This window comes from Silurus aristotelis (assembly GCF_946808225.1).
Source record: "Silurus aristotelis genome assembly, chromosome: 23".
NCBI classification, from domain to species: Eukaryota; Metazoa; Chordata; class Actinopteri; order Siluriformes; family Siluridae; genus Silurus; species Silurus aristotelis.
This window is the reverse complement of record NC_139596.1, coordinates 12671418-12697327: the sequence shown is the minus strand read 5'-3', so window position 1 is coordinate 12697327 and position 25910 is coordinate 12671418. Positions and strand designations below refer to the sequence as shown.

Below are 25910 nucleotides of genomic sequence, written 5' to 3'. Positions count from 1 at the left end.
GCCAGCGAGATCAAGCTAGATGATGTCTTAAAAATGCTTAAAATCATACTTTTGCTTTCTTTTGTCTTTGGTTTTTGGATGAAATGTTTGCCTTTCATTGCAAATAAATTAATAACTAAACCCTGTTAAGCAAAAATTGGATTTACTTGGTTAAATTATTAGAACTTGTTTGAACATTGAAAAACAGTCCAATTGAGTTAAATTATTTGTGTGTGTGTGAAATTTTTCAGTATGTATGTGACATTTAAATTGATTAAATACTAATACCACTAATAATTGTACTACTATTAGTAAGTGACACCTAAACAGTAATATATTTATCCGATAATTATAGATAGGTTGAACATTTGGGCTGATTCAATTGATGAAGTTCAATTGCTTAATTTTAGCGGTACAAAAGGCACTATTTGCTTTTAAAGGCACACCACATTCAAGTCATGAATCTTTTATTGTAATTTTAACCATATATAGCTGACACAGTACACAATAAAATGAGACAACATTTCTCCAGAACCCTGGTGCTACATAACACAACAGGAAAAAAAACATAGCGCTACAAGAACACAGAGCTAAGGACTAACTTGTTTCCCAAATATACACTTAATGTTCATATATAGCTCACAAAAACTGTACCAAACTCCTTACCCCTCTTAACTTACTAAGAAGATTGCTAATATATGATGTATTTGGCAGGAGCTGCAGCCCCTCATGGCTAACACAGTTCTACAGACAGCAGTGCAGAAGTCATCACATCTGCAGCAGAATGAGCAACAACACTCACAAACTGACTCATCAAACTATCAGAAGATCAGAATCAAACTCTCACGCTTTGTTTCTTATTTCTCTGGAGACATGGCTCCGTATAGCGAGTGGATGAAAGGTAGGATGTAGTTAAGATTATTGACAGATTTATGGCATGACATTTTCCATAATAATAACTAATATACAACAACAACAACAACAACAACAAAAAAACATTAAAAAAAGCTTTCTGGTTTATCTGTAACATAAGCTGTGTTAGTTTTTGTTTAATTACAAAGGAGACACTGTGGAAGAAATGATTGTTTATAACCAACAGGATAACAGGAGCTAACGTGTTTCCTCAATTGTTTACTACAATAAACATATAAATGAAAACTAAAAGAAAATGTAATTTCTATTTTTAAGGAAAATATTCCAAACTAACTAAAATTAGAAACCTACTATTGATTTAGTTTTTCTCCATATAACAGAATGTCCCAAAATGTTTTTATTCTTCTGTGCAAGATCTTTGCAAGCTTTTTCTTTATATTTAACATGACAGCTATTTTTTCTTTGTCTTTTTTAATAACTGAATACTTTTTATTTTATAATGGGATGATTTTCTTATTAGACTAATAAGAAAATCATATAATAACGCACTAATACGAGTTATATCAATATTATAACAACGGATCTATAACATCTGGTTATGTGTCTAGTGCACAAAGTATACAAGAGAGCAAGGGATATTCCCATACTAAAGAAACCCACTCTGGATATTCGAGACATCAGCAACTACTGACAAATTACAATGATCAACCTCTTTCCTTCACAAAACAACCTTCAAGATCCTAATTATTATGGCTTAAACAGAGCAAAATCCCCCAAAACCGCCCCCTTCTTCTATCTAGAAACAAATTCATCCGTTTCTATCTTGTTTTAGCTTGTTCAGTCCCTCGACATTTTAAGATTGGATTACTAAAGCCTGTTCCTGGCTGGTTTGCCCCCGAACACCTCTGCATTGTTATATTCACTCTACTGGATTTCTGTAGCTGCCTGAATCAGATTTAAAGTCAAAAATGGACCCATCTACCTAAAAGCACTTACACATACCCTGTACTGCACCATGCTCTCTCGGATCATCAAGCACTGATTGACTGTTCGTGCCATCTCTCAGACTCTTCCCTATTCCGGCATCAACGAGACGGAATGAATTTCAGCTGGAGTCCAAAGACCTAGCACTTTCTGAACTACCTTTCTGACTACATTGTATTAATTCCCTAGATCTCAATCCGATCAAGCATCTGTGGGATATGTGGGACAAACCAGACAAACGCATCAAAGCACTAATTCACAGCACAAGGAGGACTATTACAAATATTAAGCAGGCTTAGTGGTTTTACTTTTATGGATGATTGGTGTAGACTCTTAGAGAAAATGTTTCCTCACAGGTTTATCGTATTAGTAGCCCTTAAAGGGTTTAATACCTGAACCTGTGTTATTCATTGCTTTGTCCAGGACAGTGCATCTTACTTCAGATTTTTGATTGGGTGCTGAGAGGCACGGCACAGGTCATGTTCATCAACAACCCCCTGAGTGGGCTGATCATCTACGTTGGACTCATCCTCCAGAATAGATGGTGGGCTCTTAATGGCTTTTTAGGCACCTTGTTTGCCACAATCTCGGCCCTCATTCTTCAACAAAACAGGTATTTCAAAACTGCAATTCATATAGAATCATAAATTAAGAATTGTTTACAGCTGGTCAATGCAATTTCCATTTAACTTTCTCTCAGAGGGGCAATTGCAGCAGGCCTGTATGGGTACAATGGAATCTTGGTTGGTCTTCTAATGGCAGTCTTCTCCAGTGCAGGGGACTGGTACTGGTGGCTACTGCTGCCCAACATCTTTATGTCAATGGCATGGTAAGTTACAGGCACACTATTAAAGTGTGCATTCCGTTAAACAGGTTAACAATGAAATATAGAACAGATATACCCAAAATAAATAATGTCCACACTATCCACAAGCAGGACATCTTATTTTTTTTTGTAAAGGAAGCAGTGAAAACTTCTTAATTGTGCTGTCATGGTTTGAACCAAATAGCATTTATAAATTCACTATAAAGACACTTAGACACATATACACATATGTATATTCAGTGAAATTTAGGGTGATATTTTGCCACCAGACAAAACCAATTCAAAACAGATGATATCAACCACATATCTTTCAATAGCTAATTAAAGATTGCATGTAATAATATTTCAGTTTTGGCACTAAGTTAGACATGATTGAGTGCAGAAATGCTACATTATAAGATTACATTAAATTTTTCATTTAATCTTCTCCCGCTTATCTGTAATTCGGGTCGCGGGGGCAGCAGTCTAAGCAGATTCCCCAGACACTTCTCCGTGTCCAGGGATCGGGCTGTCAAGGCCCCCGCCTTCGACTGCTGCCCAATCCTCTCAGCACCGGTCCCTTACGGTCCCTCCTGCAGGTGGTGAGACCACGGGAAGGAGATTACATTACATCACATTGAAATTCTTTCTTCGCATATCCCAGCTTGTTCGAAAGCTGGTGCCAGTGCTATTAATAATACAGTGCCCGACTGGCAGCTTGGTAATACCAGGGTTGAACCCCAACCTTCTGATTGGTAACCCAGAACCTTAACCACTGAACAACCACTCTCCCTTACCCCTTGGTCATGGGAAAGCCACAGTATCTTTATCTGTTATCAAACCATGATTAGCTAGCATGGAGTATTATTATAGGAATATGTATTAAACGTTCTTTCGGCTTCTCCCATTAGGGGTCGCCACAGCAGATCATCCGTATTTGTGATCCGCATGTTCGATTTGGCACATGTTTTTACGCTGGATGCCCTTCCTAAAGCAACCCTCCCCATTTATCCGGGCTTGGGACTGGCACTAAGAGTGCACTGGCTTGTGCAACCATAATGGCCTGGGTTGGTTTCCTGACCGGGAATCGAATCCTAACCACTAGACTACCAGGGAACCCTATAGGAATATGTATTAAGAATACATTTCAAGAATGAAAAATTTAAATCACCATTTTCCTATACAGGACACCAGACTTATTACCATGCTGGAAAATATTCTTTATAAAAAATTGCATTGTGATCAGTTACTTACCTGTCAGTCAGTGTAGATTGCAATAAAGAAATGATGTCAGTATATCTGTACTAAACATTTAAAACTCTATTGAGCAGTGACTTGAGTCATTCCTGATAATAAATATCTTGAGTATTTAATCTCTTACAGCCCAATCATCTCTAGTGCTCTGGCTTCTATCAACAGTCGGTGGGATCTGCCAGTTTTAAACCTGCCTTTTAACATTCTGGTCTCTCTTCATATGGTAGCTACCGGCCACTACAACCTCTATTTCCCCCAGGTCCTCATCCAGCCAAGCAACTCCTTCCCCAATATCACATGGTCTGAACTGGATTATGCTTTGGTAAGATCAGGAACCTTCCTGGAAGGATGATGACTTAACATGTTTTTAATGCTGGAAGATATGGTTTTTGCAAGTACTTTTGTCCAGACATAAATCATTTAACGGGTTTTTGGATTTCTCTAAAAAAAAAAAAAGCTGTTTTTTCAACAAACATTATATTATGCTGCCATTCAAAATTATTCATTGCAGCATTTATGAACAGCATTTTAAATCATGTGCTCTTGACACACACATGAACTCTATTTCAGCTCTTCCGCTCCATTCCTGTGGGCATTGGGCAGGTCTATGGTTGTGACAATCCTTGGACAGGCGGCATATTCATTGTAGCCCTGTTTATCTCTTCACCAATAATGTGCTCACATGCCGTTATTGGTTCAGCTATTGGGATGGTATCAGGTAAAAACTCATTTATGCATGTTTCATTTGAATATCCTAAAGATTAAGGTTAAGCAAATCTGTCCCTTTGTAATAATATGACCTGATAAAACAAACCTAAGCAATCTAGAATGACTAAGTAATAAAATATTGGTGAATTCTCGATTCTGTCATTTTCTTATTTTAGGTCTCGCTCTTGCTGCACCATTCCAGAGTATTTACCTTGGACTGTGGGGATACAACTGTGCATTGGCCTGTATTGCAATTGGTGGAATCTACTATGCCCTCACGTGGCAGGTCCATCTACTGTCTATAGTCTGTGGTATGATACCCATCAGAACCATTTCATTATTCTAATTCTAAATGATTCTACTTATCTAAGAATCATTGTTGGTTTTATCAGATACCAATTGCCATTCTCATTTCCTCTTTAGCATTTTTCTGTGCATATCTTGGTGCTGCAGTTGGAAATGTGATGGCTACTGTAAGTATCTTGTTATTCACAATGGTTATACCTCCAGTTGAAGTATTTCAATATTTTATTTAGAAATCCTTTTTTAATGCTTCAACAGTTCGGACTTCCAGCATGCACTTGGCCCTTCTGTCTGTCTGTACTCACTTTCCTCTTAATCACCACGGAAACCAAAACCATCTACAAGTTGCCTCTTTGCATAGTTACTTACCCTGAGAAAAACCTCATGTTCTACTGTAAGATGAAGAGGGAGATGAAGGCAGAAGAGGAGATGCTGCAGGAGAAAGAAAACGAGGTGCAAATCACAAAAAACACTGATGTAAAAATTATGATGGAGGGCAAAGGAAAAGAGCAGCAGGACGTCTGCACGGAAATATGTCGAGGGCAGCATTCAGAGAACCTGTACATTACTAAAAACACTATGACAACTACAATACAATTTTAAATGAAAAATAAATTACATTCCAGACCAGAATGCAAATGCAAATTATCACAATATACATAAGTATCTATATTTCCATTCATGCCATCTAGCACCCACTCTCCCCTATATTTACTTTGTGACAATCAAACAGTTATAAATATGTATGGCTGCATAATTGAATATTTATTTTTATATTATGCGTATATTAAATCTTTCTATTTACATATTTGGGGCTATTTTTCTATTCATATAAACATGTTTGCACTTTATGTAGCTTTATGTTGTGTGTTGTAGCTCTATGATGTTTAGTGTAGCACCAGGGTTCTGGAGAAACGTTGTTTGGTTTTTACTTTGTACTGTGTACCACTGTGTAGAGTAGAAATGACAATAAAAACCACTTGACTTGACTATATTGGCATTTTAAAGGTTAAACACAGAGTCGAGCTGTACTTCGATGTATGTATATATGTGAATTGATTATTGTTTTGTTACATTTATTGTACATAATTATTAAACTTTATTCAGTTTAATCACTGCCAGTGTTTGTACTTTGATGTATGTAACTTAAAATAACATTAAAAACAAACGTTTCTCAACGATGTCCATGAAAACACACGCCACTAGGGGGCGTGTGAGTCCATGCTCAGACTTACTCAAACAGGTTGAAAATTCTGTAGTTATTAAAGAGGCAAAAAAAAAAAAAAAAAAAAACAAGACAAAAAATAAATAAATGTAAACTAAATCTTAGAAAATATTCAAAAGTACAACAGTAAGTCCACCACACAAAAAGGTAAAAAAAAGCAAAATCTTCTAAGAACATTTAAACAGTGTCTTTTTCTCAGAGAACTTACACAGTGCACCTCAAGACAGGGCTGGAGACACAGGGAAGGAGCTGCCAAAGAGTAACTGCATAATGTCATGAACCCAGCAAAGAAGTAATGATCCACAGGTGGAGACAATGCAAAACTAGTTTAGTTTAAAGGAACACACTGGTGCCATCTGGTGGGGGAACAAAAGAAAGACATGGACGGAGGGGAAAAAAAGTCCCTCAAATCCTAACTCACTATATGATTCAAAGGTATTGGGATATCTGACTTTTCCAGCCATATGTGACCCTTCCCCAAACTTACCACGATGATGGAGGCTCACAAATATATATATATATATATATATATATATATATATATATATATATATATATATATATATATATATATATATATATATATATATATAGAGAGAGAGAGAGAGAGAGAGAGAGAGAGAGAGAGAGAGAGAGATAGAGAGAGAGAGATAGATAGATAGATAGATAGATAGATAGATAGATAGATAGATAGATAGATAGATAGATAGATAGATAGATAGAATATTTAATTTAGAAAAGATTATCATTATTACTTTAAAGATCTATTAAACTTAAAGCTGATGTTCATGTTTTTATCTTCCAGTTTCTTTTGCAGCAGTAAAATATCTTCTGTGTGTGATCATCTGAAGCGCATGTACAGCTCATGTAGAATAAAATAGCCTTCTTTGATCTAAAAAATATGACACAATAGCAAGTCAAGTCAAGTCAAGTTTATTTGTATAGCGCTTTTCACAACAGACATTGTCTCAAACACAGTGCACTGTATAAAAAAGTCCTCTAGTCTGGACTGTTATGATTCCTTAATGTATTGATGCTCCAGAAGCTGCATAAATAAACTCAATTTGGTCTGGAATGCAGCAGCCTTGCTAAAAACAGAAGTTTGGATCACACCAACCCCATTATGGAAGCCTCTCCTTTTAGCAAGGTCACTAAACACTTCATCAGCAGATTCTCCGGATGTTGCTGCAACCTGCCCCTTCTAAAGCTGCAGCACTGTTGGACCCTCTGTGCACCAGATCAATGCTCACTCTGTGCTTTGACCTCAAATTCCTAACAATGATATTGGTGAAGACAGTATTTCACTGTAATGTAGTAAACCCTAATAGTGTGAGGAACACATTAATAGAGGGTTTACACAAATTTGTTTAAGAATCCTAGGTATAATAATCCTATAACGTGGTATTTTATTAAATATTTTGATACAACAGTACAGTTATGAAACGCAAATAACGAATGCTTTTGTTTGTTAGGGATAGATGCTAAAATATTTAATATAATTGGTTTTAATAAATATGTCAGAACAATGAAAAGAAATGACTTGCTGTCACTAATGCCACTTAAGCCTGTCATTCAATAGTATATTACTCATAACTGTTATGTGTCTAAAGTGAAGTTGGCTACACACTCAAGGGTATAATGACATGAAAGTAAATTTTCATTATGTTAATTTATTTTCTATTTAACTAAATATCTACTTGGAAAATACCTAAAAACTGGCCAATAAATATATGTTTAAAAGGCACCTGAAACAACAAGTGATCCTGTTAGACTAATGCAATAGTAGTTTGCTTTTACATATACACCAAATTACAGCTTTAAAAAGGCTGCTTCTTGCTGTGATTCTTGTTTTCCATGAATAATGTAAAAATATTTTAATTACAAAATGATATCCATATAAAATATTAACATATACAAAGGTGCATTTACAAAATATACAATGGTAAAGAGCCATTAAACATGCAGCATAGAAACAACTGGACAAGACAAATGCAAAAATGAGTCAAGTAGAAAAAACGAAAACACAGAAAAACCATCCAAATATGCATGGCACACAAATCACATGACTTGACAGGTAAACTTAAAGAAAACTATTTTAGGCTTTTTGGCTTTTGCACAGACAACATAAATATTCACATACCTTACATACATACCTTACATACCTTACATACCTTACATACATACATACATACATACATACATACATACATACATACATACATACCTCTACAATGCTCCTCCATGGCCTTGGATTCTGGAAATGAAAGTGGGGACTCCCACTTCCTTTAGCAGGGGTCACCTCTTCAAGCAGAACTGTCCCATAGACAATGAGCAGGTAAGTCAGCTGTTGTAGTTTTTCCCTAAACTTCCCCTGAAGGTTAGAATAACGTGCAGGATGGTCTATTTGTTTAGGGTCTGTAAGACTTTTGCTTGATCCTGACCAAAAGGTCGGCCCTCCCAGAGAACACAGCATGGATGCCCGAGAGTGCAGGGTGTGTGCCCTGTAGGTGCCCGAGGCAACAAGGACATCAAAAGAACTCTTTACGACACAACACGTTTCCTCCAGGACTCACGGCAGGGGACCAAGACCCCGCAACACCCCTCTCGAGAACCAGAACTTTATCTGGAATACGGTAGGCTCCCCAGAGAGCTACCCTTGGTCTTCAAACACCACATCTCCATACAAATGGTAGATCTGCAGACAAATGTCTGACCCCTCTACCCCTCCTTTTCTTGTTACATTCTCAAACACAGGACATTCTACAACACGTTAGATGATTATGTGTAAGAAAGGTCATATCACGTGTAAATAACGATGGAAAATGTTCGATTCATTTCATTACAAAGGTTTTATCCCGACTGGTGCACAGGTCCCATTCCAACAGCAATAAAACTTCTTCTTCTTCTTTTTTTTCCGGCTTCTCCCATTAGGGGTCGCCACAGTGGATCATCCGTCTCCACACCCCCCTGTCTACATCTGCCTCTTTCACACCAACTACCTGCATGTCTTCCCTCACCACATCCATGAACCTCCTCCTTGGCCTTCCTCTTTTCCTCCTACCTGGTGGCTCCATCTTCAGCATTTTTCTACCAATATGATTCATGTCCCTTCTCTGCACATGTCCAAACCATCTCAATCTCGCCTCCCTCACCTTGTCACCAAAACATCCTACATGTGCTGTCCCTCTAATAAACTAATTTCTAATCTTGTCCATCCTCGTCACTCCCAACGAAAACCTTAACATCTTCAGCTCTGCTACCTCCAGCTCCACCTCCTGTCTTTTACTCAATGCCACTGTCTCTAATCCATACAACATCGCAGGTCTCACCACAGTCCTATAAACTTTCCCTTTCATTCTTGCAGATACTCTACTATCACAAATCACTCCTGTCACTCTTCTCCACCCACTCCACCCTGCCTGCACTCTTTTCTGTACTTCTCTAACACACTCTCCATTACTTTGCACTGTTGACCCCAGGTACCTGAACTCCTCCACCTTCTCCACCTCTTCTCCCTGCAACCGCATCACTCCACTGCCCTCCCTCTCATTCACACACATGTACTCTGTCTTACTCCGACTGACTTTCATTCCCCTTCTCTCCAGCGCATATCTCCACCTCTCCAGGCTCTTCTCAACCTGCTCTCTACTCTCACCACAAATCACAATATCATCTGCAAACATCATAGTCCAGGGAGACTCCTGGCTGACCTCGTCCGTCAACCTGTCCATCACCACTGCAAACAGGAAAGGGCTCAGGGCCGATTCTTGATGCAGTCCAACCTTCACCCTGAACCAGTCTGTCGTACCTACTGCACACTTCACTGCCGTCACACTGTCCTCATACATGTCCTGCACCACCCTCACATACTTCTCTGACACACCTGACTTCCTCATACAATACCACAACTCCTCTCTCAGCACCCTGTCGTACGCTTTCTCTTAATCTACAAATACACAATGCAATTCCTTCTGTCCTTCTCTATACTTCTCCATCAACATCCTCAAAGCAAATAAGGCATCTGTGGTGCTTTTCCTCGGCATGAAACCATACTGTTGCTCACAGATGGTCACCTCTTCTCTCAGCCTGGCTTCCACTACTCTTTCCCATAACTTCATGGTGTGACTGATCAACTTAATTCCCCTGTAGTTACTGCAGGTCTGCACATCTCCCTTATGCTTAAAGATCGGTACCAGCACACTCCTTCTCCATTCCTCAGGCATCCTCTCCCCTTCCAGAATCCTGTTAAACAATCTGGTTAAAAACTCCACTGCCATCTCTCCTAAACATCTCCACGCTTCTACCGGTATGTCATCTGGTCCAACCGACTTTCCATTCTTCATCCTCTTAATCGCTGCTCTCACTTCCTCCTTACTAATCCTATCTACATCCTGCTTCACCAACTCCACATCCTCCAACCTTCTCTCTCTCTGATTTTCCTCATTCATCAGCTGCTCAAAATACTCCCTCCATCTTCTCAACACACTCTCCTCACTAGTCAACACATTTCCCTCTCCATCCTTTATTGCTCTAACCTGCATTACATCCTTCCCAGCTCGGTCCCTCTGCCTGGCCAATCGGTATAAATCCTTTTCTCCTTCCTTAGTGTCCAACCTCTTATACAGCTCCTCATATGCCTTTTCCTTGGCTTTCGCCACATCCCTTTTTACCTGCTGCCGCATCTCCTTGTACTCCTGCCTACTTTTCTCATCACTCTGTCGATCCCACTTATGTTTTGCCAATCTCTTTCACCTAATGCTCTCCTGCACTTCCTCATTCCACCACCACGTCTCCTTGTCTTGCTTTCTATTTCCAGATGTCACACCAAGTACTTTTCTAGCTGCCTCCCTCATCACTCCTGCAGTAGTTGCCCAATCATCCGGCACCTCTTCACCACCACCAAGCCCCTGTCTGACCTCTTCCCTGAACCTCACATTACAATCTTCCTCCTTCAGTTTTCACCATCTTAGGAAACCATCCCCAGCCACTCTCAGTGCCGGTCCCAAGCCCGGATAAATTGGGGAGGGTTGCGTTAGGAAGGGCATCCAGCGTAAAAAAAAAAACGTGCCAAATCAAATGTGCAGAGGATCAGCTGTGGCGACCCCTAACGGGAGAAGCCGAAAGAAAGTTTTTATTCTTCTTTCAAGCCTTACTTTCCTCCTCTTCTTCTTTGTCTCCTAAACCATCCTACAGACCACCACCCGATGCTGTCTAGCTACACTGTCCCCCGCTAACACCTTACAGTCTCCAATCTCCTTCAGGTTGCATCTCCTACACAGAACATAATCCACCTGTGTGCACCTTCCTCCACTCTTATACGTCACCCTATGATCCTCCTTCTTCTTAAAATACGTGTTCACCACTGCCATTTCCATCTCCTCTCCTTCTCCTCCTTCGGCCAACAGTAGCCCAATTTCCACCGGTACCCTGTCGGCTAACGATACCTGTGGCGGTCGTTGTTAACACGGGCCTCGACCGATCCGGTATGAAATTCTCATTTGTGATCCGCATATTTGATTTGGCACATGCTTTACGCTGGATGCCCTTCCTAACGCAACCCTCCCCATTTACCCGGGCTTGGGACCGGCACTAAGAGTGCACTGGCTTGTGCCCCCCTAATGGCTGGGTTTCCACAGCAATAAAACAAATAATAAAAAAGGTTTAATTGAGTCAAGGGGCGTGTGCCCCACTACAAATGTATACAGGTGAGGTGCCTCCCACAGGTCTGTAAGAACCAATCAATGCAAACTTCCATTGCTAAATAATGTTTACATAATGCTTACTCTATCTGGGTATTTAAGGAGAACTGACCAACAATTCAGGGAATCTGTAAACAGATATCCCGCACGATTACTGTGTCATCTTGTACCAGGTATGAAAGGTTTTATATTTTCTCTTTAAACATAAATACTATTGGTTTGTATTTGTGTTATATTTTAATTGAACTATGAATTGGCTTTAAATTGTGATTTTCTTACCTGGTTAATAAATTTTTATGTTTGATTTTATTTTGTGTTGCTCGGTAAATGTTGACACTGCAAGTAATAACGTTGCATCCATAGTTACCGTAAGGCTGAAATCAGGCTAGGTTCGGCCTAAATCCCAGTTAAAAACTTTCTTTTCGGCTTCTCCCGTTAGGGGTCGCCACAGCGGATCCTCCGCACGTTTGATTTGGCACATGTTTTACGCTGGATGCCCTTCCTAACGCAACCCTCCCCAATTTATCCGGGCTTGGGACCGGCACTAAGAGTGGCTGGGGATGGTTCCCTGACCGGGAATCGAACCCGGGTCGCAGCGGTGGGAGCGCTGCATCTTAACCACTAGACCACCAGGGGACCTGGCCTAAATCCCAGTTAGATAGTGAATAATACATCAGCCCAGGATTTGAGAGATACAACTAGCACTTGGCGTTAGTTTAAGTGTACTTAGAAGCGTGGAGGCTAACAATATGTATTTCCGTTTAGAGTAACATTTCTGATCACTCTAAATAGGGTCAGCCTCAACCTCTGATTATTTCAATATTATTCTATTCATTACCTGTGGTTAGAAATAATTATTGTAATAATTAAGTGTCACCTCTAAGGGGACTAAAAAAAGTATGTTTAAAGTTGAGCATGCAGAGAGCGGCCGCTTAAACGTATAGTCCAACCTCTGGCAGCGACCAATACTGATTCGCTTATGACCGTTGACCAGTATATTAATTATAGGGCCCATACTAGGATCATGTGCGACTATGAGAACCGAATGAACGAGTGTAATGCCAGAGCTTAATCAGAATAACTAAACAAACATCCATCAAAATTATACTATTAGTAAAATAACAACCTATGCAAATATTTATTATGTTTTATCTAATTGGAGTCAGATAAGAGGTCAATTACCAAAATGAAGAAATACATTAATCCAAATCTTATTATCTAAAGTGAAAGGAAATATTAAAACGTGCGAGAATCCTTCGCCACACCTCTGGAAACCGCCGTTGGACCAGTGGGTGGTTCCCCACCTTACAAAGTTGGTGACCTCGACGTGATCTCTCTACCTGCACAGGCGAGTGACGTCTTTCCGACGGGACTACTCAGTTTGGATTCCCACAGAAGATATGAGGTTTGATCTTCTCCTTCCCTGCCTACAGCTGCTGTGGTAAATCGTTCCTTTTTGCCTATTAGTAGTGTTGAGGGAAAGTTTTGCACACTTAATATAGACACATAAATTAGAACAGGCCGGTACGCCCATTGTTAGACCGGAGACCCGTAGAAATCCGGTGGGGCATAAGAATTTAGAGGAAACATGGATTCTCAGGGACATTATAGAAGCAGTGTAGAGGAGGAAATCATGGAAACACCCTTGTTCTGTTAAAAGAAAAGGGACTAAATCTCACATGGAGCAATAATGAAATCGTATCCTGGTATTCTGCCAAGGGTCGTAAACTGGAAACGAAATCAAAATATAAAAAGACTCCCCTCGCTATTGTTTACCTGTTGCGTCGCAACGATTTGGCAACCATAACCAAAAACGAGCGGACAATAGCAAGCATAAAAGAGATTGAAAATTCACGTTCAGATGAACTAACAAGGCAACGAGCTCAGGTCGACTCGTTCGCGTATGAAAAACAAAGCTGGGCAAGACAATGGCTAAAAAAAATGTACGTACTTAAAAAGAAACTCAAAAACGGTAACAATTATATATCCGCACTCGAAGACTGTTGCGATCATTCGGGTGTCCCCGTAGCTGCAATTAAACAAGAAGCCATAAATGACATGTTAAACGCCGGAACAAAAAGCGATAGCGAAGATGATGATATAGCCGCGTTAGGGGCTAAAACGCAGAGAGATGCTCGTAACCGAGCTCTAATGCAAGAGCCTGAGGGTGCTAATCAGATAAGCCCAATGAAAACGAGAGCAAAATCGAACGATGTTCCGCAAAATTCAGTGAAATTGGCCGTACTAAAAACCGTAACAAACGCAAACGACGAGATTACAACTATTACTCGTGTGGCAAATAGCACTCCTCACTATTCCCGAAGAAATTAAACCAAAATTGACCGCTGAAATCAAATCCGGAGACATAATAGAGAGAAAAAATTACGAAACCAATGATTCAATTTATGAACGGTTAAAAGCGGCGCTGCTAAACTTAAGAGGGCCAACCTACGTAGACTGGGACCGAATTTTAGATATAAAACAAGCACCCAACGAAGTGTTTGAACCGTATGCGGAGCGATTATGGGTAACATATAAAGAGCATTCTGGTTTTGAAGATGCAAGTCGTGATAATGAAGTATTGTTACAAATGATAAAAAATCACGCTGGCCCCCGATCCAAAAGGCACTGTTAAATGGTGTGGATCCTCGTATGTGCCACCATCAACCAGGGTAGAACTGGACGTACAAACTTGTGTCGCCCAGAACCACCCAAAGGACCATTGGAATTTTTACAGCTAGATTTTATTGGTCCATTACCCACTGCCAAGGGGGGATATCGCTATTGTCTCGTCATAATTGATAAATTCTCTAAATGGGTAGACGCAATTCCAACTCGCGACAACAGCGCACGCACCGTGGCACGAGTAATGGCAAATCAAATCCTCCCAATCTGGGGAACACCAACTCAGATTGAGTCTGACCATGGAACACACTTCACAGGTCAGATAATGAAACACATATGTGAAATGCTACATATCAAACAAAGATTTCACGTTCCATACAGGCCGCAAAGCTCAGGTATGGTGGAACGGGCAAATCGCTCGATAAAAGAAAGCATCTCCAAACAAATCCCCATCCAAAGCCACAGGCATCAGCCCGTTTGAATTAATGACAGGCAGAGTCATGAAACTACCCATAGACCCAGAAATCACCCCAGCAGATCTGGGACCCCTTGTGCTTGCAAAACAACAGACTGTGCTAACACAATTACAACAAAGACTGGCAGTGTTACAAACACGAACCACCTTAAAACAGCAACAGTCGGACCTAATGAATGATGCACAATTTAACCCAACCTCTGAGATCAAATTCGCAATTCCATGGAGACCGGAGGAGAGGAAAGTTTCAGGTGACACACCGGCACGCACATCTTTTCACAACATAACGGCCTGATCAGGTTTTTCCAAATTCCACTACCATACGCTCGATGGGCATGGTAGTCAAGGATCAGGTAATTAAATAGGATCACCTCACTGGATACATGACACAAAATGGTACTGAGACCTTGTTTACCAGTCGCACATGTTGCCATGAAACACACAATTATGTTATCTGTACATGTAACACTTTGCAACCTTTCTCTCCCAACGACACCAAACTTACTAACGTTCAGTCACTGCATGGTTATTCTGATGTTGTCCAGGTGTCTCACACACAGTGGTGCATTGTCAGTGAAATAAATTCCTTTACCTACGGAGGACTGACCTGCTCTGCTAATCACTAGTTCTGCTTGGAAGTGACAGAGGACTTTTCAATGGGCCAAGTCAACATTTTAGGAAAAATGCCACTGGACACAGAGACCTCACCGTGGTGGGATGACACTTTCTATGAGCAAGGTACCCAAGCTGTGGTTGACGCGATGGACCTGACACAAAGGCTTGCTTTAAAACAGACCAGACTTTATCTATACTAACACATAACACACATTAATGCATGCACACACACGTACACATGAACTTGTGGAAGATGAGTGACAGAAAATGAGTTCAAAGTAATCCTTTACCTTCACTTTGTTTAAAAAAATCTTTAAACGTTGTATAAAATGACTTTAAAAGAACTTTAAACTTTATACATTTGGAGAATGTGTTACTGTACTTTGTACTGTGATTTTGATCAGGAGAGAGTCCTGACAAAATGAATTTGTCAGCAGTGGGGTCTTAGGAAACCAATGTGGTAAAAGTGGTAAAAGTCCACTACAGAAAGAAAACTACAGAATCACTCTCACAATTATGCTCTAGTACAGGATATCAGCATGAATAAGATAAGATAAGATAAGATAAGATAAGATAAGATAAGATAGTATAAGATAAGATAAGATAAGATAAGATAAGATAAGATATCAAAAATGCAATGAAAATGCCATAAAAATGCAATTATAGCCTTTATTTAGTGTATTACAGGTAATTGTGGAGATCCTGAAAGCGATGTAGGCCTCATCTTACTTGTTTTCTAATTTGCATTTGTGCTTGCAGATGAGGAGGAGCCAAGCTTTCACTATTACAATATAAATCCTGGGCTGCAGCTCTTTCACAGTTAATATGATTTCTGGAGGAGAATTACTGGCCTCATTTATGACTGGAATACATTCAGAGGTATGAATTTATTATATATATATATATATATATATATATATATATATATATATATATATATATATATATATATATATATATGTATAGAGAGAGAGAGAGAGAGAGAGAGAGAGAGAGAGAGAGGGAGAGAGAGAGAGAGAAAGATGAGAGATTTTTTTTCTAATGTAATGACACATGAATCTCTCATTTTATTTATGTTTCAGGGTATTTCAGGTAATAGCAGAACATCCGTTGCAAACAACTACAAGGTAAGACAACCCAATTAGAGAGTGATATAGATAACTATTAATGATGATCATTAAAACAAAAATTTAAGAATTACAATTTATGTCAGTGGTTATCATATTTTGGGATTTTAATTAAAAATAAATATTACACGAAATTACCATTCATTATTATCCAAGTTACCCTATTTAGAAGTGCATTTTGTATGTACTAACCAGATGTACAGGTCACTTAATAATAAACATTAAACATAACACATAAATTAGGCTCATTTTAACAGCAATAATTAAAAAACATGTATGCAATACCAACTTAGTATATGTTGCTTTAAAATTGAGTATATATATATATATATATATATATATATAAAATTAATAATAATAATAATAATAATAATAATAATAATAATAATTCTATTCTTCTATTCTGAAAAGTAGTCGAATATTATTGTACACATGTGACTATGTCTAATTTTAAAATTAGCAGTGCTTAATTAGCCCTTGAGGCTTATTTGTGTATGTGTCAGCAAGATAATGTCAATCCAACACCTCAGAAATGTTTAAAACTTCATACTTTCAAATTCTGCAAACAACATGTACTTGTCTCTTTGTCTCTGACTTGAGGATTGATATATTTTTGACATTTTTTTGCAACTTAACCATTTACTAACACTTTAAAACCTCAGGGTGAAAATTACTAAATTATTTACTCTCTACTCAAATGTGTATAAATGTCGTATGTCATATAATTTACTGACTTTAACTGATTTATCTATTAATAAATCTGATAATATAAAATTTAATCTAGACCAGAGCTTTTTCTTTCAGACCTCATACTAAAATTATTGGTTGAACAGTTAATGTTCATGGAAGTTAATGTAATGCAAATTCTCACTTAAAGGATTGAATATTGTGTATATTGGAAATAGTATTAAATACAGTTAGGTTCATAAATATTAGCACATGAAGAAGTTATGTGTGTGTGTTTCTGTGGATGTATATATATATATATATATATATATATATATATATATATATATATATATATATATATATATATATATATATATATAGTATACATACATTATCATGTCTGTTACCCTTATGTATGCTAAGTTTAAATACTAAATGTACTAAATTATACCATGATATTACAATAAAAAATCATTAATTTTACATCTGTAAAACCACAGATAAATACAATAATTTCAACACCAAATAATTGTGACAAGTCATTAACTATTATTGTCATAAAAGGCAGTGGTGTATTTTTCGTTCTTCAAGTTACAGAGTAGATGTACCTTGAAGGTGCAATCCCATTGACAAGCATTAGGTTTTACCCTTTTTGTAATAAACTATGTCTACACATGTTTATTACACAAAATTGTCATTTACCTCACAAAAGCCCCTTGCTACAAAGGAAATTGCTAATATATGATATGTTTAGCAGGAGCTGCAGCCCCTTATGGCTAACACAGTTTCACAAACAGCAGCGCAGAAGACGTCAGAGCTGCAGCAGAATGAGCAACAACAGCCACAAATCGAGTCTTTTAACTCTCAGAAGATCAAAGTCAGACTCACACGCTTTGTGTCTTACTTCGCTGGTGACATGGCTCCTTTTGGCGAGTGGATGAAAAGTAGGATCCTGCTTCTATCTGCATTTTACATAGTCATGTAAATACATGTACATACAAACAATTAAGGAATATCTATGTGGAACGATAGACTTATGAGAGCTTAAGTCCTACTACTGTAAACACCTACTGAATACAATAATGTACTTCTAGTACATTATTGTTTTTCAGTGGTGGGCTGTCAGGGTCAGCAAGGCCTTCTCTGCTGGCCTAAACATTGTCAAAATCATTGAAATACATATGTAATAAATTATTCTCAATAGTCTAGTCTCTTCATTTTAATAGCTTTTCCAGCAGAATATTTTATAACAGGAAAACTGGTTTCTCTGATGTTATACAGCAAAGAATAATACTAATAACTATACATTATTTAAGCATAACTTGTAGTTTTATAATCGATTTCAAAATACACTAATTACATTACTTGTGTATACTTTGCCAACATTTTAATGAATGAGAGTTTCTTGCTATTGTGCTTGTTAAATATGTGTAGAGGAAAATGTATGTGTATTCTGTGGTGCTTGACCTCTTGTTATGGACTCATGAGCATGTGTCTGCTATAACATTCTTGGAACAGAGGTAGTATGAGATAATGAACTGAAAATGGGTAAAGACAATGACAATGACAACAATGACCGGCAAGTTTGGTGTTGATTCACTGATTTAGAAAAATGTAACAAAATCAAAAATGAAAATATGCTCTTGTTTAAGCAGTGGAAAACTGACTAGACCAAATCTTGGTAATGCTCTATGAACATGTGAATGGGTCTTTTATGAAGTTGTAGTCTTTGTTTCAATAGAAAACTAACTGCTGGGAATAAAAGTTGTGATGTAGCTGTGATCTGACAGTTAGTTTGTAACAGTTTTACTGTCACATTAGTTCTGAGTAGCCTTTTGGAATGTTATAGTTAACCTCATCATTAGGGGGTGCTGAGAAGTCTGAGGTGATTGTGGATTTAAAAGTGGATTTTGTTAATTTTTGACGATTTTAAAATGGATTTAAGTGTAACAAGTTTATTCTTATTTAGACCTAATTAAAGATTTAATTGGCATCCATGTTGTGTTTCTCTGGCCATTGTGTGTAGAAGAGAAAACTGTTTATTTTTGCTCATCCACACAGAAAACTATCTGCAAAAAAGTGACAAATATATCCTCAATAATTCAGAGGCAAATACTGATGTTTAAAAAACCATGTCCGTTGCTTGAGGGTAAAGCCTGGTTGCCTGTCATTTGTTTTAGATGCATGACATTTCCTCTTGCAAATGACTGCTGACAACTCACAATGCTTGTTGCCAGTGCATCAAGAGAATTCCTATCATGCTGGGGCGATGCCTGAATCCACCCTTTAATTGCTTGATCATAGCTTTCAACACACCCCTGATCTATCTGTAAGATGCCCTAAAGCATGTGTCAAGCTCAAGGTCCCTTACTTAACTTATTTGCCCTGAAGCATGTGTCAAGCTCAAGGTCCCTTACTTAACTTATTTCAGGGTAGCACCATATGACTGAACATTTTCACTCTGTCTAGAATTCACAGCAGATCTGCCCTTCCAGCAAGAATGCCCACATTCTGCACATGCCTCTGCACTGCTGTTTCATCTGACAGCACTGAAACGTGCTGTCAGATGATAACTCATCTGGTGCATATGAAGCAAATAGGAACCTAAAAAAATGAATAAATAATATGTTGCCAAATATCTAATATAGAATTTTTTTTTAAATCATGAGCTCAAATATAAGATAATTCCTGGATCATAGCACAAATACAGAGGTCAAATTTTACAAAAAAACATTTAACATAGCAACATATCCAGCCACTTGTCCCCTCTAAAGATCAATTCTGGGGCTCTGTATACATGCTGGGATTTTGAAATTTTTTTAATGTCCAAAAAATGTTGTTGTTTTTTTATGTACCAATAATCCAACTTGAAGTGAAATGTCTGAAAATTTTGACACTGAAACGTGCTGTCAGATGATAACTCATCTGGTGCATATGAAGCAAATAGGAACCTAAAAAAATGAATAAATAATATGTTGCCAAATATCTAATATAGAATTTTTTTTTAAATCATGAGCTCAAATATAAGATAATTCCTGGATCATAGCACAAATACAGAGGTCAAATTTTACAAAAAAACATTTAACATAGCAACATATCCAGCCACTTGTCCCCTCTAAAGATCAATTCTGGGGCTCTGTATACATGCTGGGATTTTGAAATTTTTTTAATGTCCAAAAAATGTTGTTGTTTTTTTATGTACCAATAATCCAACTTGAAGTGAAATGTCTGAAAATTTTGACAACTGTGATCAGAAATAATGAGCTGCTAACCAGCCAACTTCACATATTAATGAATTATGATACTTTTCTCTTAATTAACCAGATTTATTTGGTAATTATCTTGATATTTTCATATAATAACAGGATATTGATCTTGTACTAAAGTTATATTTCACAAAACAACCTGATATTTCCACATAATACTGTGATCTTAATGCGATCTGTTTATTTCATGCATAGCAGAACTACTATACTAAAACTAATATTAAACATAGAGCCATATAGTTTCCATTATATTGTCATACTCCAGGCTTACTTCAGAGCACATGATATTGGTTTTAAGGCACAAAATAAATAATATTAAAATTATAAAAAAAAAGGAATAGTTTTAATTTCTGTACATATTGTAGATATGTTGATTTGGCTGACTTTGCCAAATGACTGTCACTCTAAATTCATATTTGTGTTAAATTGACCAGTTTTTGCAATTCAATGTTACAAATGTGTAAGAGCAAGCCGTGAACCTACGGTCAAATGGTGAACATTTTTCACAAATAAATGCCAGTGCATCAGGGGCCCATGCATCAGGAGAATGGTGTAAGGGTGTCAGATCTTCACCACAAAGGGCTGGTGTGGGTACATGTTTTTATTTCTATCATGCTGGAGCGATGCCTGAATCCACCATTTAAACGATTGATCATAGCTTTCAACATATGCATAACACACATATAACTCATTATAATTACTTTCATTTATTTTTAGTTATGCCAAATGACAGATCAGATTTACAGCTAAGACGTGTTAATATTAACCTTGCGTTAATATTCATTGTTATTTATTGCTTTGTCCAGGACAGTGCATCTTGCTGCAGATTTTTGATTGGGTGCTGAGAGGTGCAGCACAGGTCATGTTCGTAAACAACCCACTGAGTGGGCTGATCATCTTCGCTGGACTTATTCTCCAGAATAGATGGTGGGCTCTCAATGGCTTTGTGGGCACCTTGTTCGCTACAATCTCTGCCATCATTCTCCAACAAAACAGGTATTTCCATACTTTAAATCATACAGTATTATAAGTAGAAACTTGTTTACAATTTGGTCAATGCAATTTCCATTTAACTTTCTCTCAGAGGGGCAATTGCAGCAGGCCTGTATGGGTACAATGGAATTCTGGTTGGTCTTCTAATGGCAGTCTTCTCCAATGCAGGCGACTGGTACTGGTGGCTACTGCTGCCCAACATCTTTATGTCAATGGCATGGTGAGTTACAGGCACTTAATAATGTGTGTATTCTGTCTATCAGATTAACTTTGGAATATAGAACAGCTATACACAAGATAAATAACACTAACCAGCATGCACAGTGTGAAGATACACAAGGAGTTTTATTAGATATTCTTTAAAGCAAGCTGTGAAATCTTATGTCTGCTTTCATGGTTAATTTGAATCCAAATACAGTGGAACCCACTTATCTCGACCTCGGTTAACTCGACAACCCTATTAAGTCGACGTTTTTGAAGTGGAACCGCCAAATTCTCGCTTTGTCTTAGCATTTTTTATCGGTTATGTCGATTTTTTTATGTCGCCGAACCCTGATATCTCAAGCACAAGGGGGGAAAAGTTTGCCATTTAACGTCGGTTATCTCGATCGGCACTGTGCAGCCGCAGAAGAACTCGCGAAAGTGGCGGAAAAATCAAGTCTTACAGCTGCTACAGGTGTTGTATTGTATACTGGTGAATCTCTGCTGTTAGTTAGTGCACATATGCCTTTTGTTGTTAAAGGTTATGTGATGAACGGGAGGCGAAAGCCGCGCTTGGTAGGAGCGCGGCGCGGCGCTTGGTAGGAGTGCCGGTGGGAAGGCACGTACCGGGATACGCATGCGTGATAACAACGACCGTATGTATTTTTTTATAGCATGCCTTCATCAAACAAATCGCGGCAACGCTGTTGTGTGAAAAAACCCTCCAAAAACACGTGCATGTACGTTCTCATTTATTAACGCACATCATGTACATAAAGAAATTTCAAGCACTTTAATATATTGCCGCCATTTTGATTTTCGGTTATCTCGATGCTTTTTGGCGACCCCCTAGGACACTGACAGCTTTGTAATTTTACAGGTTTATTAAGTTTAATTAAGTTTGACAGATGTTGAAAAGACTTCAAGAAAATTCAGGGTGACAGAGTGTCACAAGATGTAATTAAAACAAAAAAAAGATAGCATCAGCTAGATTTCTTTCAAAGGTTATCATAGTATTCATGTGATGTAGTGACGTTAATATTTTAGTTTTTGGCACTGAGGTTGACATGACTGAGTGATTGAGGAATCCAAAATATTAAGAATGCCATGGTGTCTCTTTGTCATGAGAAAGCCACAGTATTGTTTTATTTAGTGAAAACTTGAAGCTGAATTAGAGCATAGATTTTAAGTAATTTGAGGTTTAAAATTTTTAACTTTTTTTCGAATCCTTTCTCAAGGTTATATGTCAGTTTTTTGCCTTTACAGGACTCATGAGTAAACTTATTACCATGCTATCTATTCTATTCAATACAGAATTATACTAGAAAACTTGTCACAATTTTTGTTTTCCTTACTTGTCAGTTATGGTGGTTGTGTATTAAAGAACTGAGCTCTAGAACTCATTAACTACACTTTTAATACTTTGCTTGATACTTTGCAGATATTGCCAAAAAGCCCTTTTCTGACATTTAATCCTGGATGTTTTATACCTTATAGCCCAATAGTGTCTAGTGCCCTGGCCTCTATCAACAGTCGGTGGGATCTGCCAGTCTTTACCCTGCCATTTAACATTCTGGTGTGTCTTCATATGGTAGCTACAGGCCACTACAACCTCCACTTTCCACAGGTCCTTATCCAGCCTAGAACCTCCTTCCCCAACATCACTTGGTCTGAGCTGGATTGTGCTTTGGTAAGTCTTATTTTAGAAAGGTTCTGGCATAAAGTGATTTTTGTACTGAACAGAGATCTTGTAGATCAGGTGTAACAAGTGTAACTCTTTGTTTAGGCAGTGTTGGATTTCAGCTAGCTTAAAATGCCCTTTTTTTTTCTCAAGAAATGGAGTTAGATCAGATTAAGATCTCAAAACAGAATTTCACTGTGCTGTATTGTAAATGTGACAAATAAAGGCTATTCTACTCATTTTATGCACTGCATGCTAAATAATGTGCTCCTGTCATGAACTCTAATTCCACAGCTCTTCCGCTCCATTCCTGTGGGCATTGGGCAGGTCTATGGTTGTGACAATCCTTGGACAGGTGGCATATTTATTGTGGCCCTGTTTATTTCTTCACCGATAACTTGCGTGCACGCTGTTATTGGTTCGGCTATTGGGATGGTGTCAGGTAACAATCAGTTGTGTTTTATACTCTACTATGGCTTCAGACTGTCTCTTCTCATGATGTAGAATCTTGTCAAATATGAATAAAAGTGATAAAGGAAAACTAAGAATTGAACATTTCAAAGCTCAGCAAAACATTTTATCTTTAATTTGTTATTTTAGGTCTTGCTCTTGCTGCACCATTTCAGAGCATTTACTTTGGACTGTGGGGATACAACTGTGTCTTAGCTTGTATTGCAGTTGGTGGAATGTTCTATGCCCTCACCTGGCAGGTCCATCTACTATCTATTGCCTGCGGTATGATGCCTATCAAGCCCATTTTATCTTTCTAAATGATAAAAACAAATCTGTGAATGTAATGTGTTGCTAGTGTTATCAACTACCATTGACTAATTTATATTCTGATTTTCCTTTAGGTTTTTTTTGTGCATATCTTGGCTCTGCAATTGCCAATGTGATGGCTACTGTAAGTATGTTGAAATTGAAAATGCCAACACTTCTAATTTTCTCATTTATAATCTGTTTTTAATGCTTTGTTCCTCAGTTTGGACTTCCAGCATGCACTTGGCCCTTCTGCCTGTCAGCCCTCACATTCCTTTTGATCACCACAGAGACAAAGACTATATACAAGCTGCCTCTTGCCACAGTTACCTACCCTGAGAAAAACTTAATGTTTTACTGTAAAATGAAGGAGGAGGAGAGGGCTAAAGAAAATCAGATGAAAGCCCATGAGAAGTTGCTACTGCAGGAGCAAGAGGCACAAATTCAAAAAGAAATGGATGTAAAAATTACAGTGGAGAGCCAAGAAAATAAGCTTCAGGATGACTGCACTGAGCTAAGCAGAGAGCATCATCTAGAAAACGTGCCCATTGCTGAAAACACAAAGACAACAATATAGCTGAAATATGAATAAGCCAATTCTACAGCATCTTTCACTTTTTGTGCACAGTAGAATGGGTTGGGTTGCCTCTCAAATATGGAGTAATAAGAAAGTATTTATATTGTAAATTACTTGTTTATGAGCAACTGAGCTACTTGGGCACATTTTGGCCTCTGAATTGAGATGCATCGGCTAAAGATTGTATTTGACCTGGCTATGAACAATGTCTCTGAGACAGAGGAAAAATAATGGATCAGTCCATACTAAGTACCCCTTTAGTCTTATTCCATTTTCTAACAATCTCACTGTGGTAAACATGTAGGGCTGCATGACTAAATATTGATATTAGATAATTCTTCTTTTTTTCCCTATATTTTGTTGTCTTTGTAAATGTGTTTTCACACTTTTAAAACACAGTCTTTTATTTCAATTTTTAATAGAAAACGTGTTATAAATATTATTCTTTATGTATTATATGTAAACTTGGCTATTGTATGGAATATGCATTATGATCACTGCTTCTGGTTACAATTTGCAAAGCCTCATGTGTGCATTTTGAGTTGTAAATAAAAACCCTTCATAACCTACACAGTGCCTCAACTATTCAAACAGTTCTATATAAATAATAATAATATATAAAAGAATATCTGATTAAAGTGATGAAGTGACAGTTACGCTTACTAATACACACCTGTAAATTTACAGTAAATGGATGTCTAGTTGATGATGTGGCAGATCGCCTAAGATAAATAGGAATGTTAAAAGAGGGAAAAAAAAGTCATCAATGAATTTTACAAGTCATCAATATATTGATATTTGTATAGTAAAGTTTTCTGTAGGATGATTTTTCTTTAACATTCATGGAAAAATGTCTTTGATTTCTAACAATGTTTTTTCCCATTGGAGAAAAACAAATCAACAAAAAAAGACTACAATCTTTTTTATTTTGTATCTTATCTGATTAAGAGGCTGGTCAGGGAATCACTGTTTATAGCAGATAAACCCAGCATCATAACAGGAACTACATTGCTTACCCATGTTTTGTCAAATAGCTATGTTATAAGGCAATAAACACTTTACAAATGTCTACAACTTCACAAACTTGGGAGT

The 25910-nt window shown here is 37.8% G+C and overlaps 1 protein-coding gene across 1 annotated transcript; it reads left to right on the top strand.

The window, feature by feature from the left end:
• The first annotated feature begins 693 nt into the window (after positions 1-693).
• On the top strand, positions 694-24928 carry slc14a2 (solute carrier family 14 member 2). The gene is made up of 19 exons (XM_083527554.1): positions 694-880; positions 2260-2449; positions 2537-2665; positions 4025-4217; positions 4466-4613; positions 4780-4914; positions 5027-5076; positions 5165-5493; positions 8639-8764; positions 16355-16424; positions 16628-16672; positions 18099-18285; positions 21414-21603; positions 21692-21820; positions 23299-23491; positions 23777-23924; positions 24083-24217; positions 24337-24386; positions 24465-24928. The coding sequence occupies exons 1-19, from the start codon at positions 709-711 to the stop codon at positions 24816-24818; spliced, it is 2973 nt and encodes a 990-aa protein (XP_083383680.1). The 5' UTR covers positions 694-708; the 3' UTR covers positions 24819-24928.
• The last annotated feature ends 982 nt before the right edge of the window (positions 24929-25910 follow it).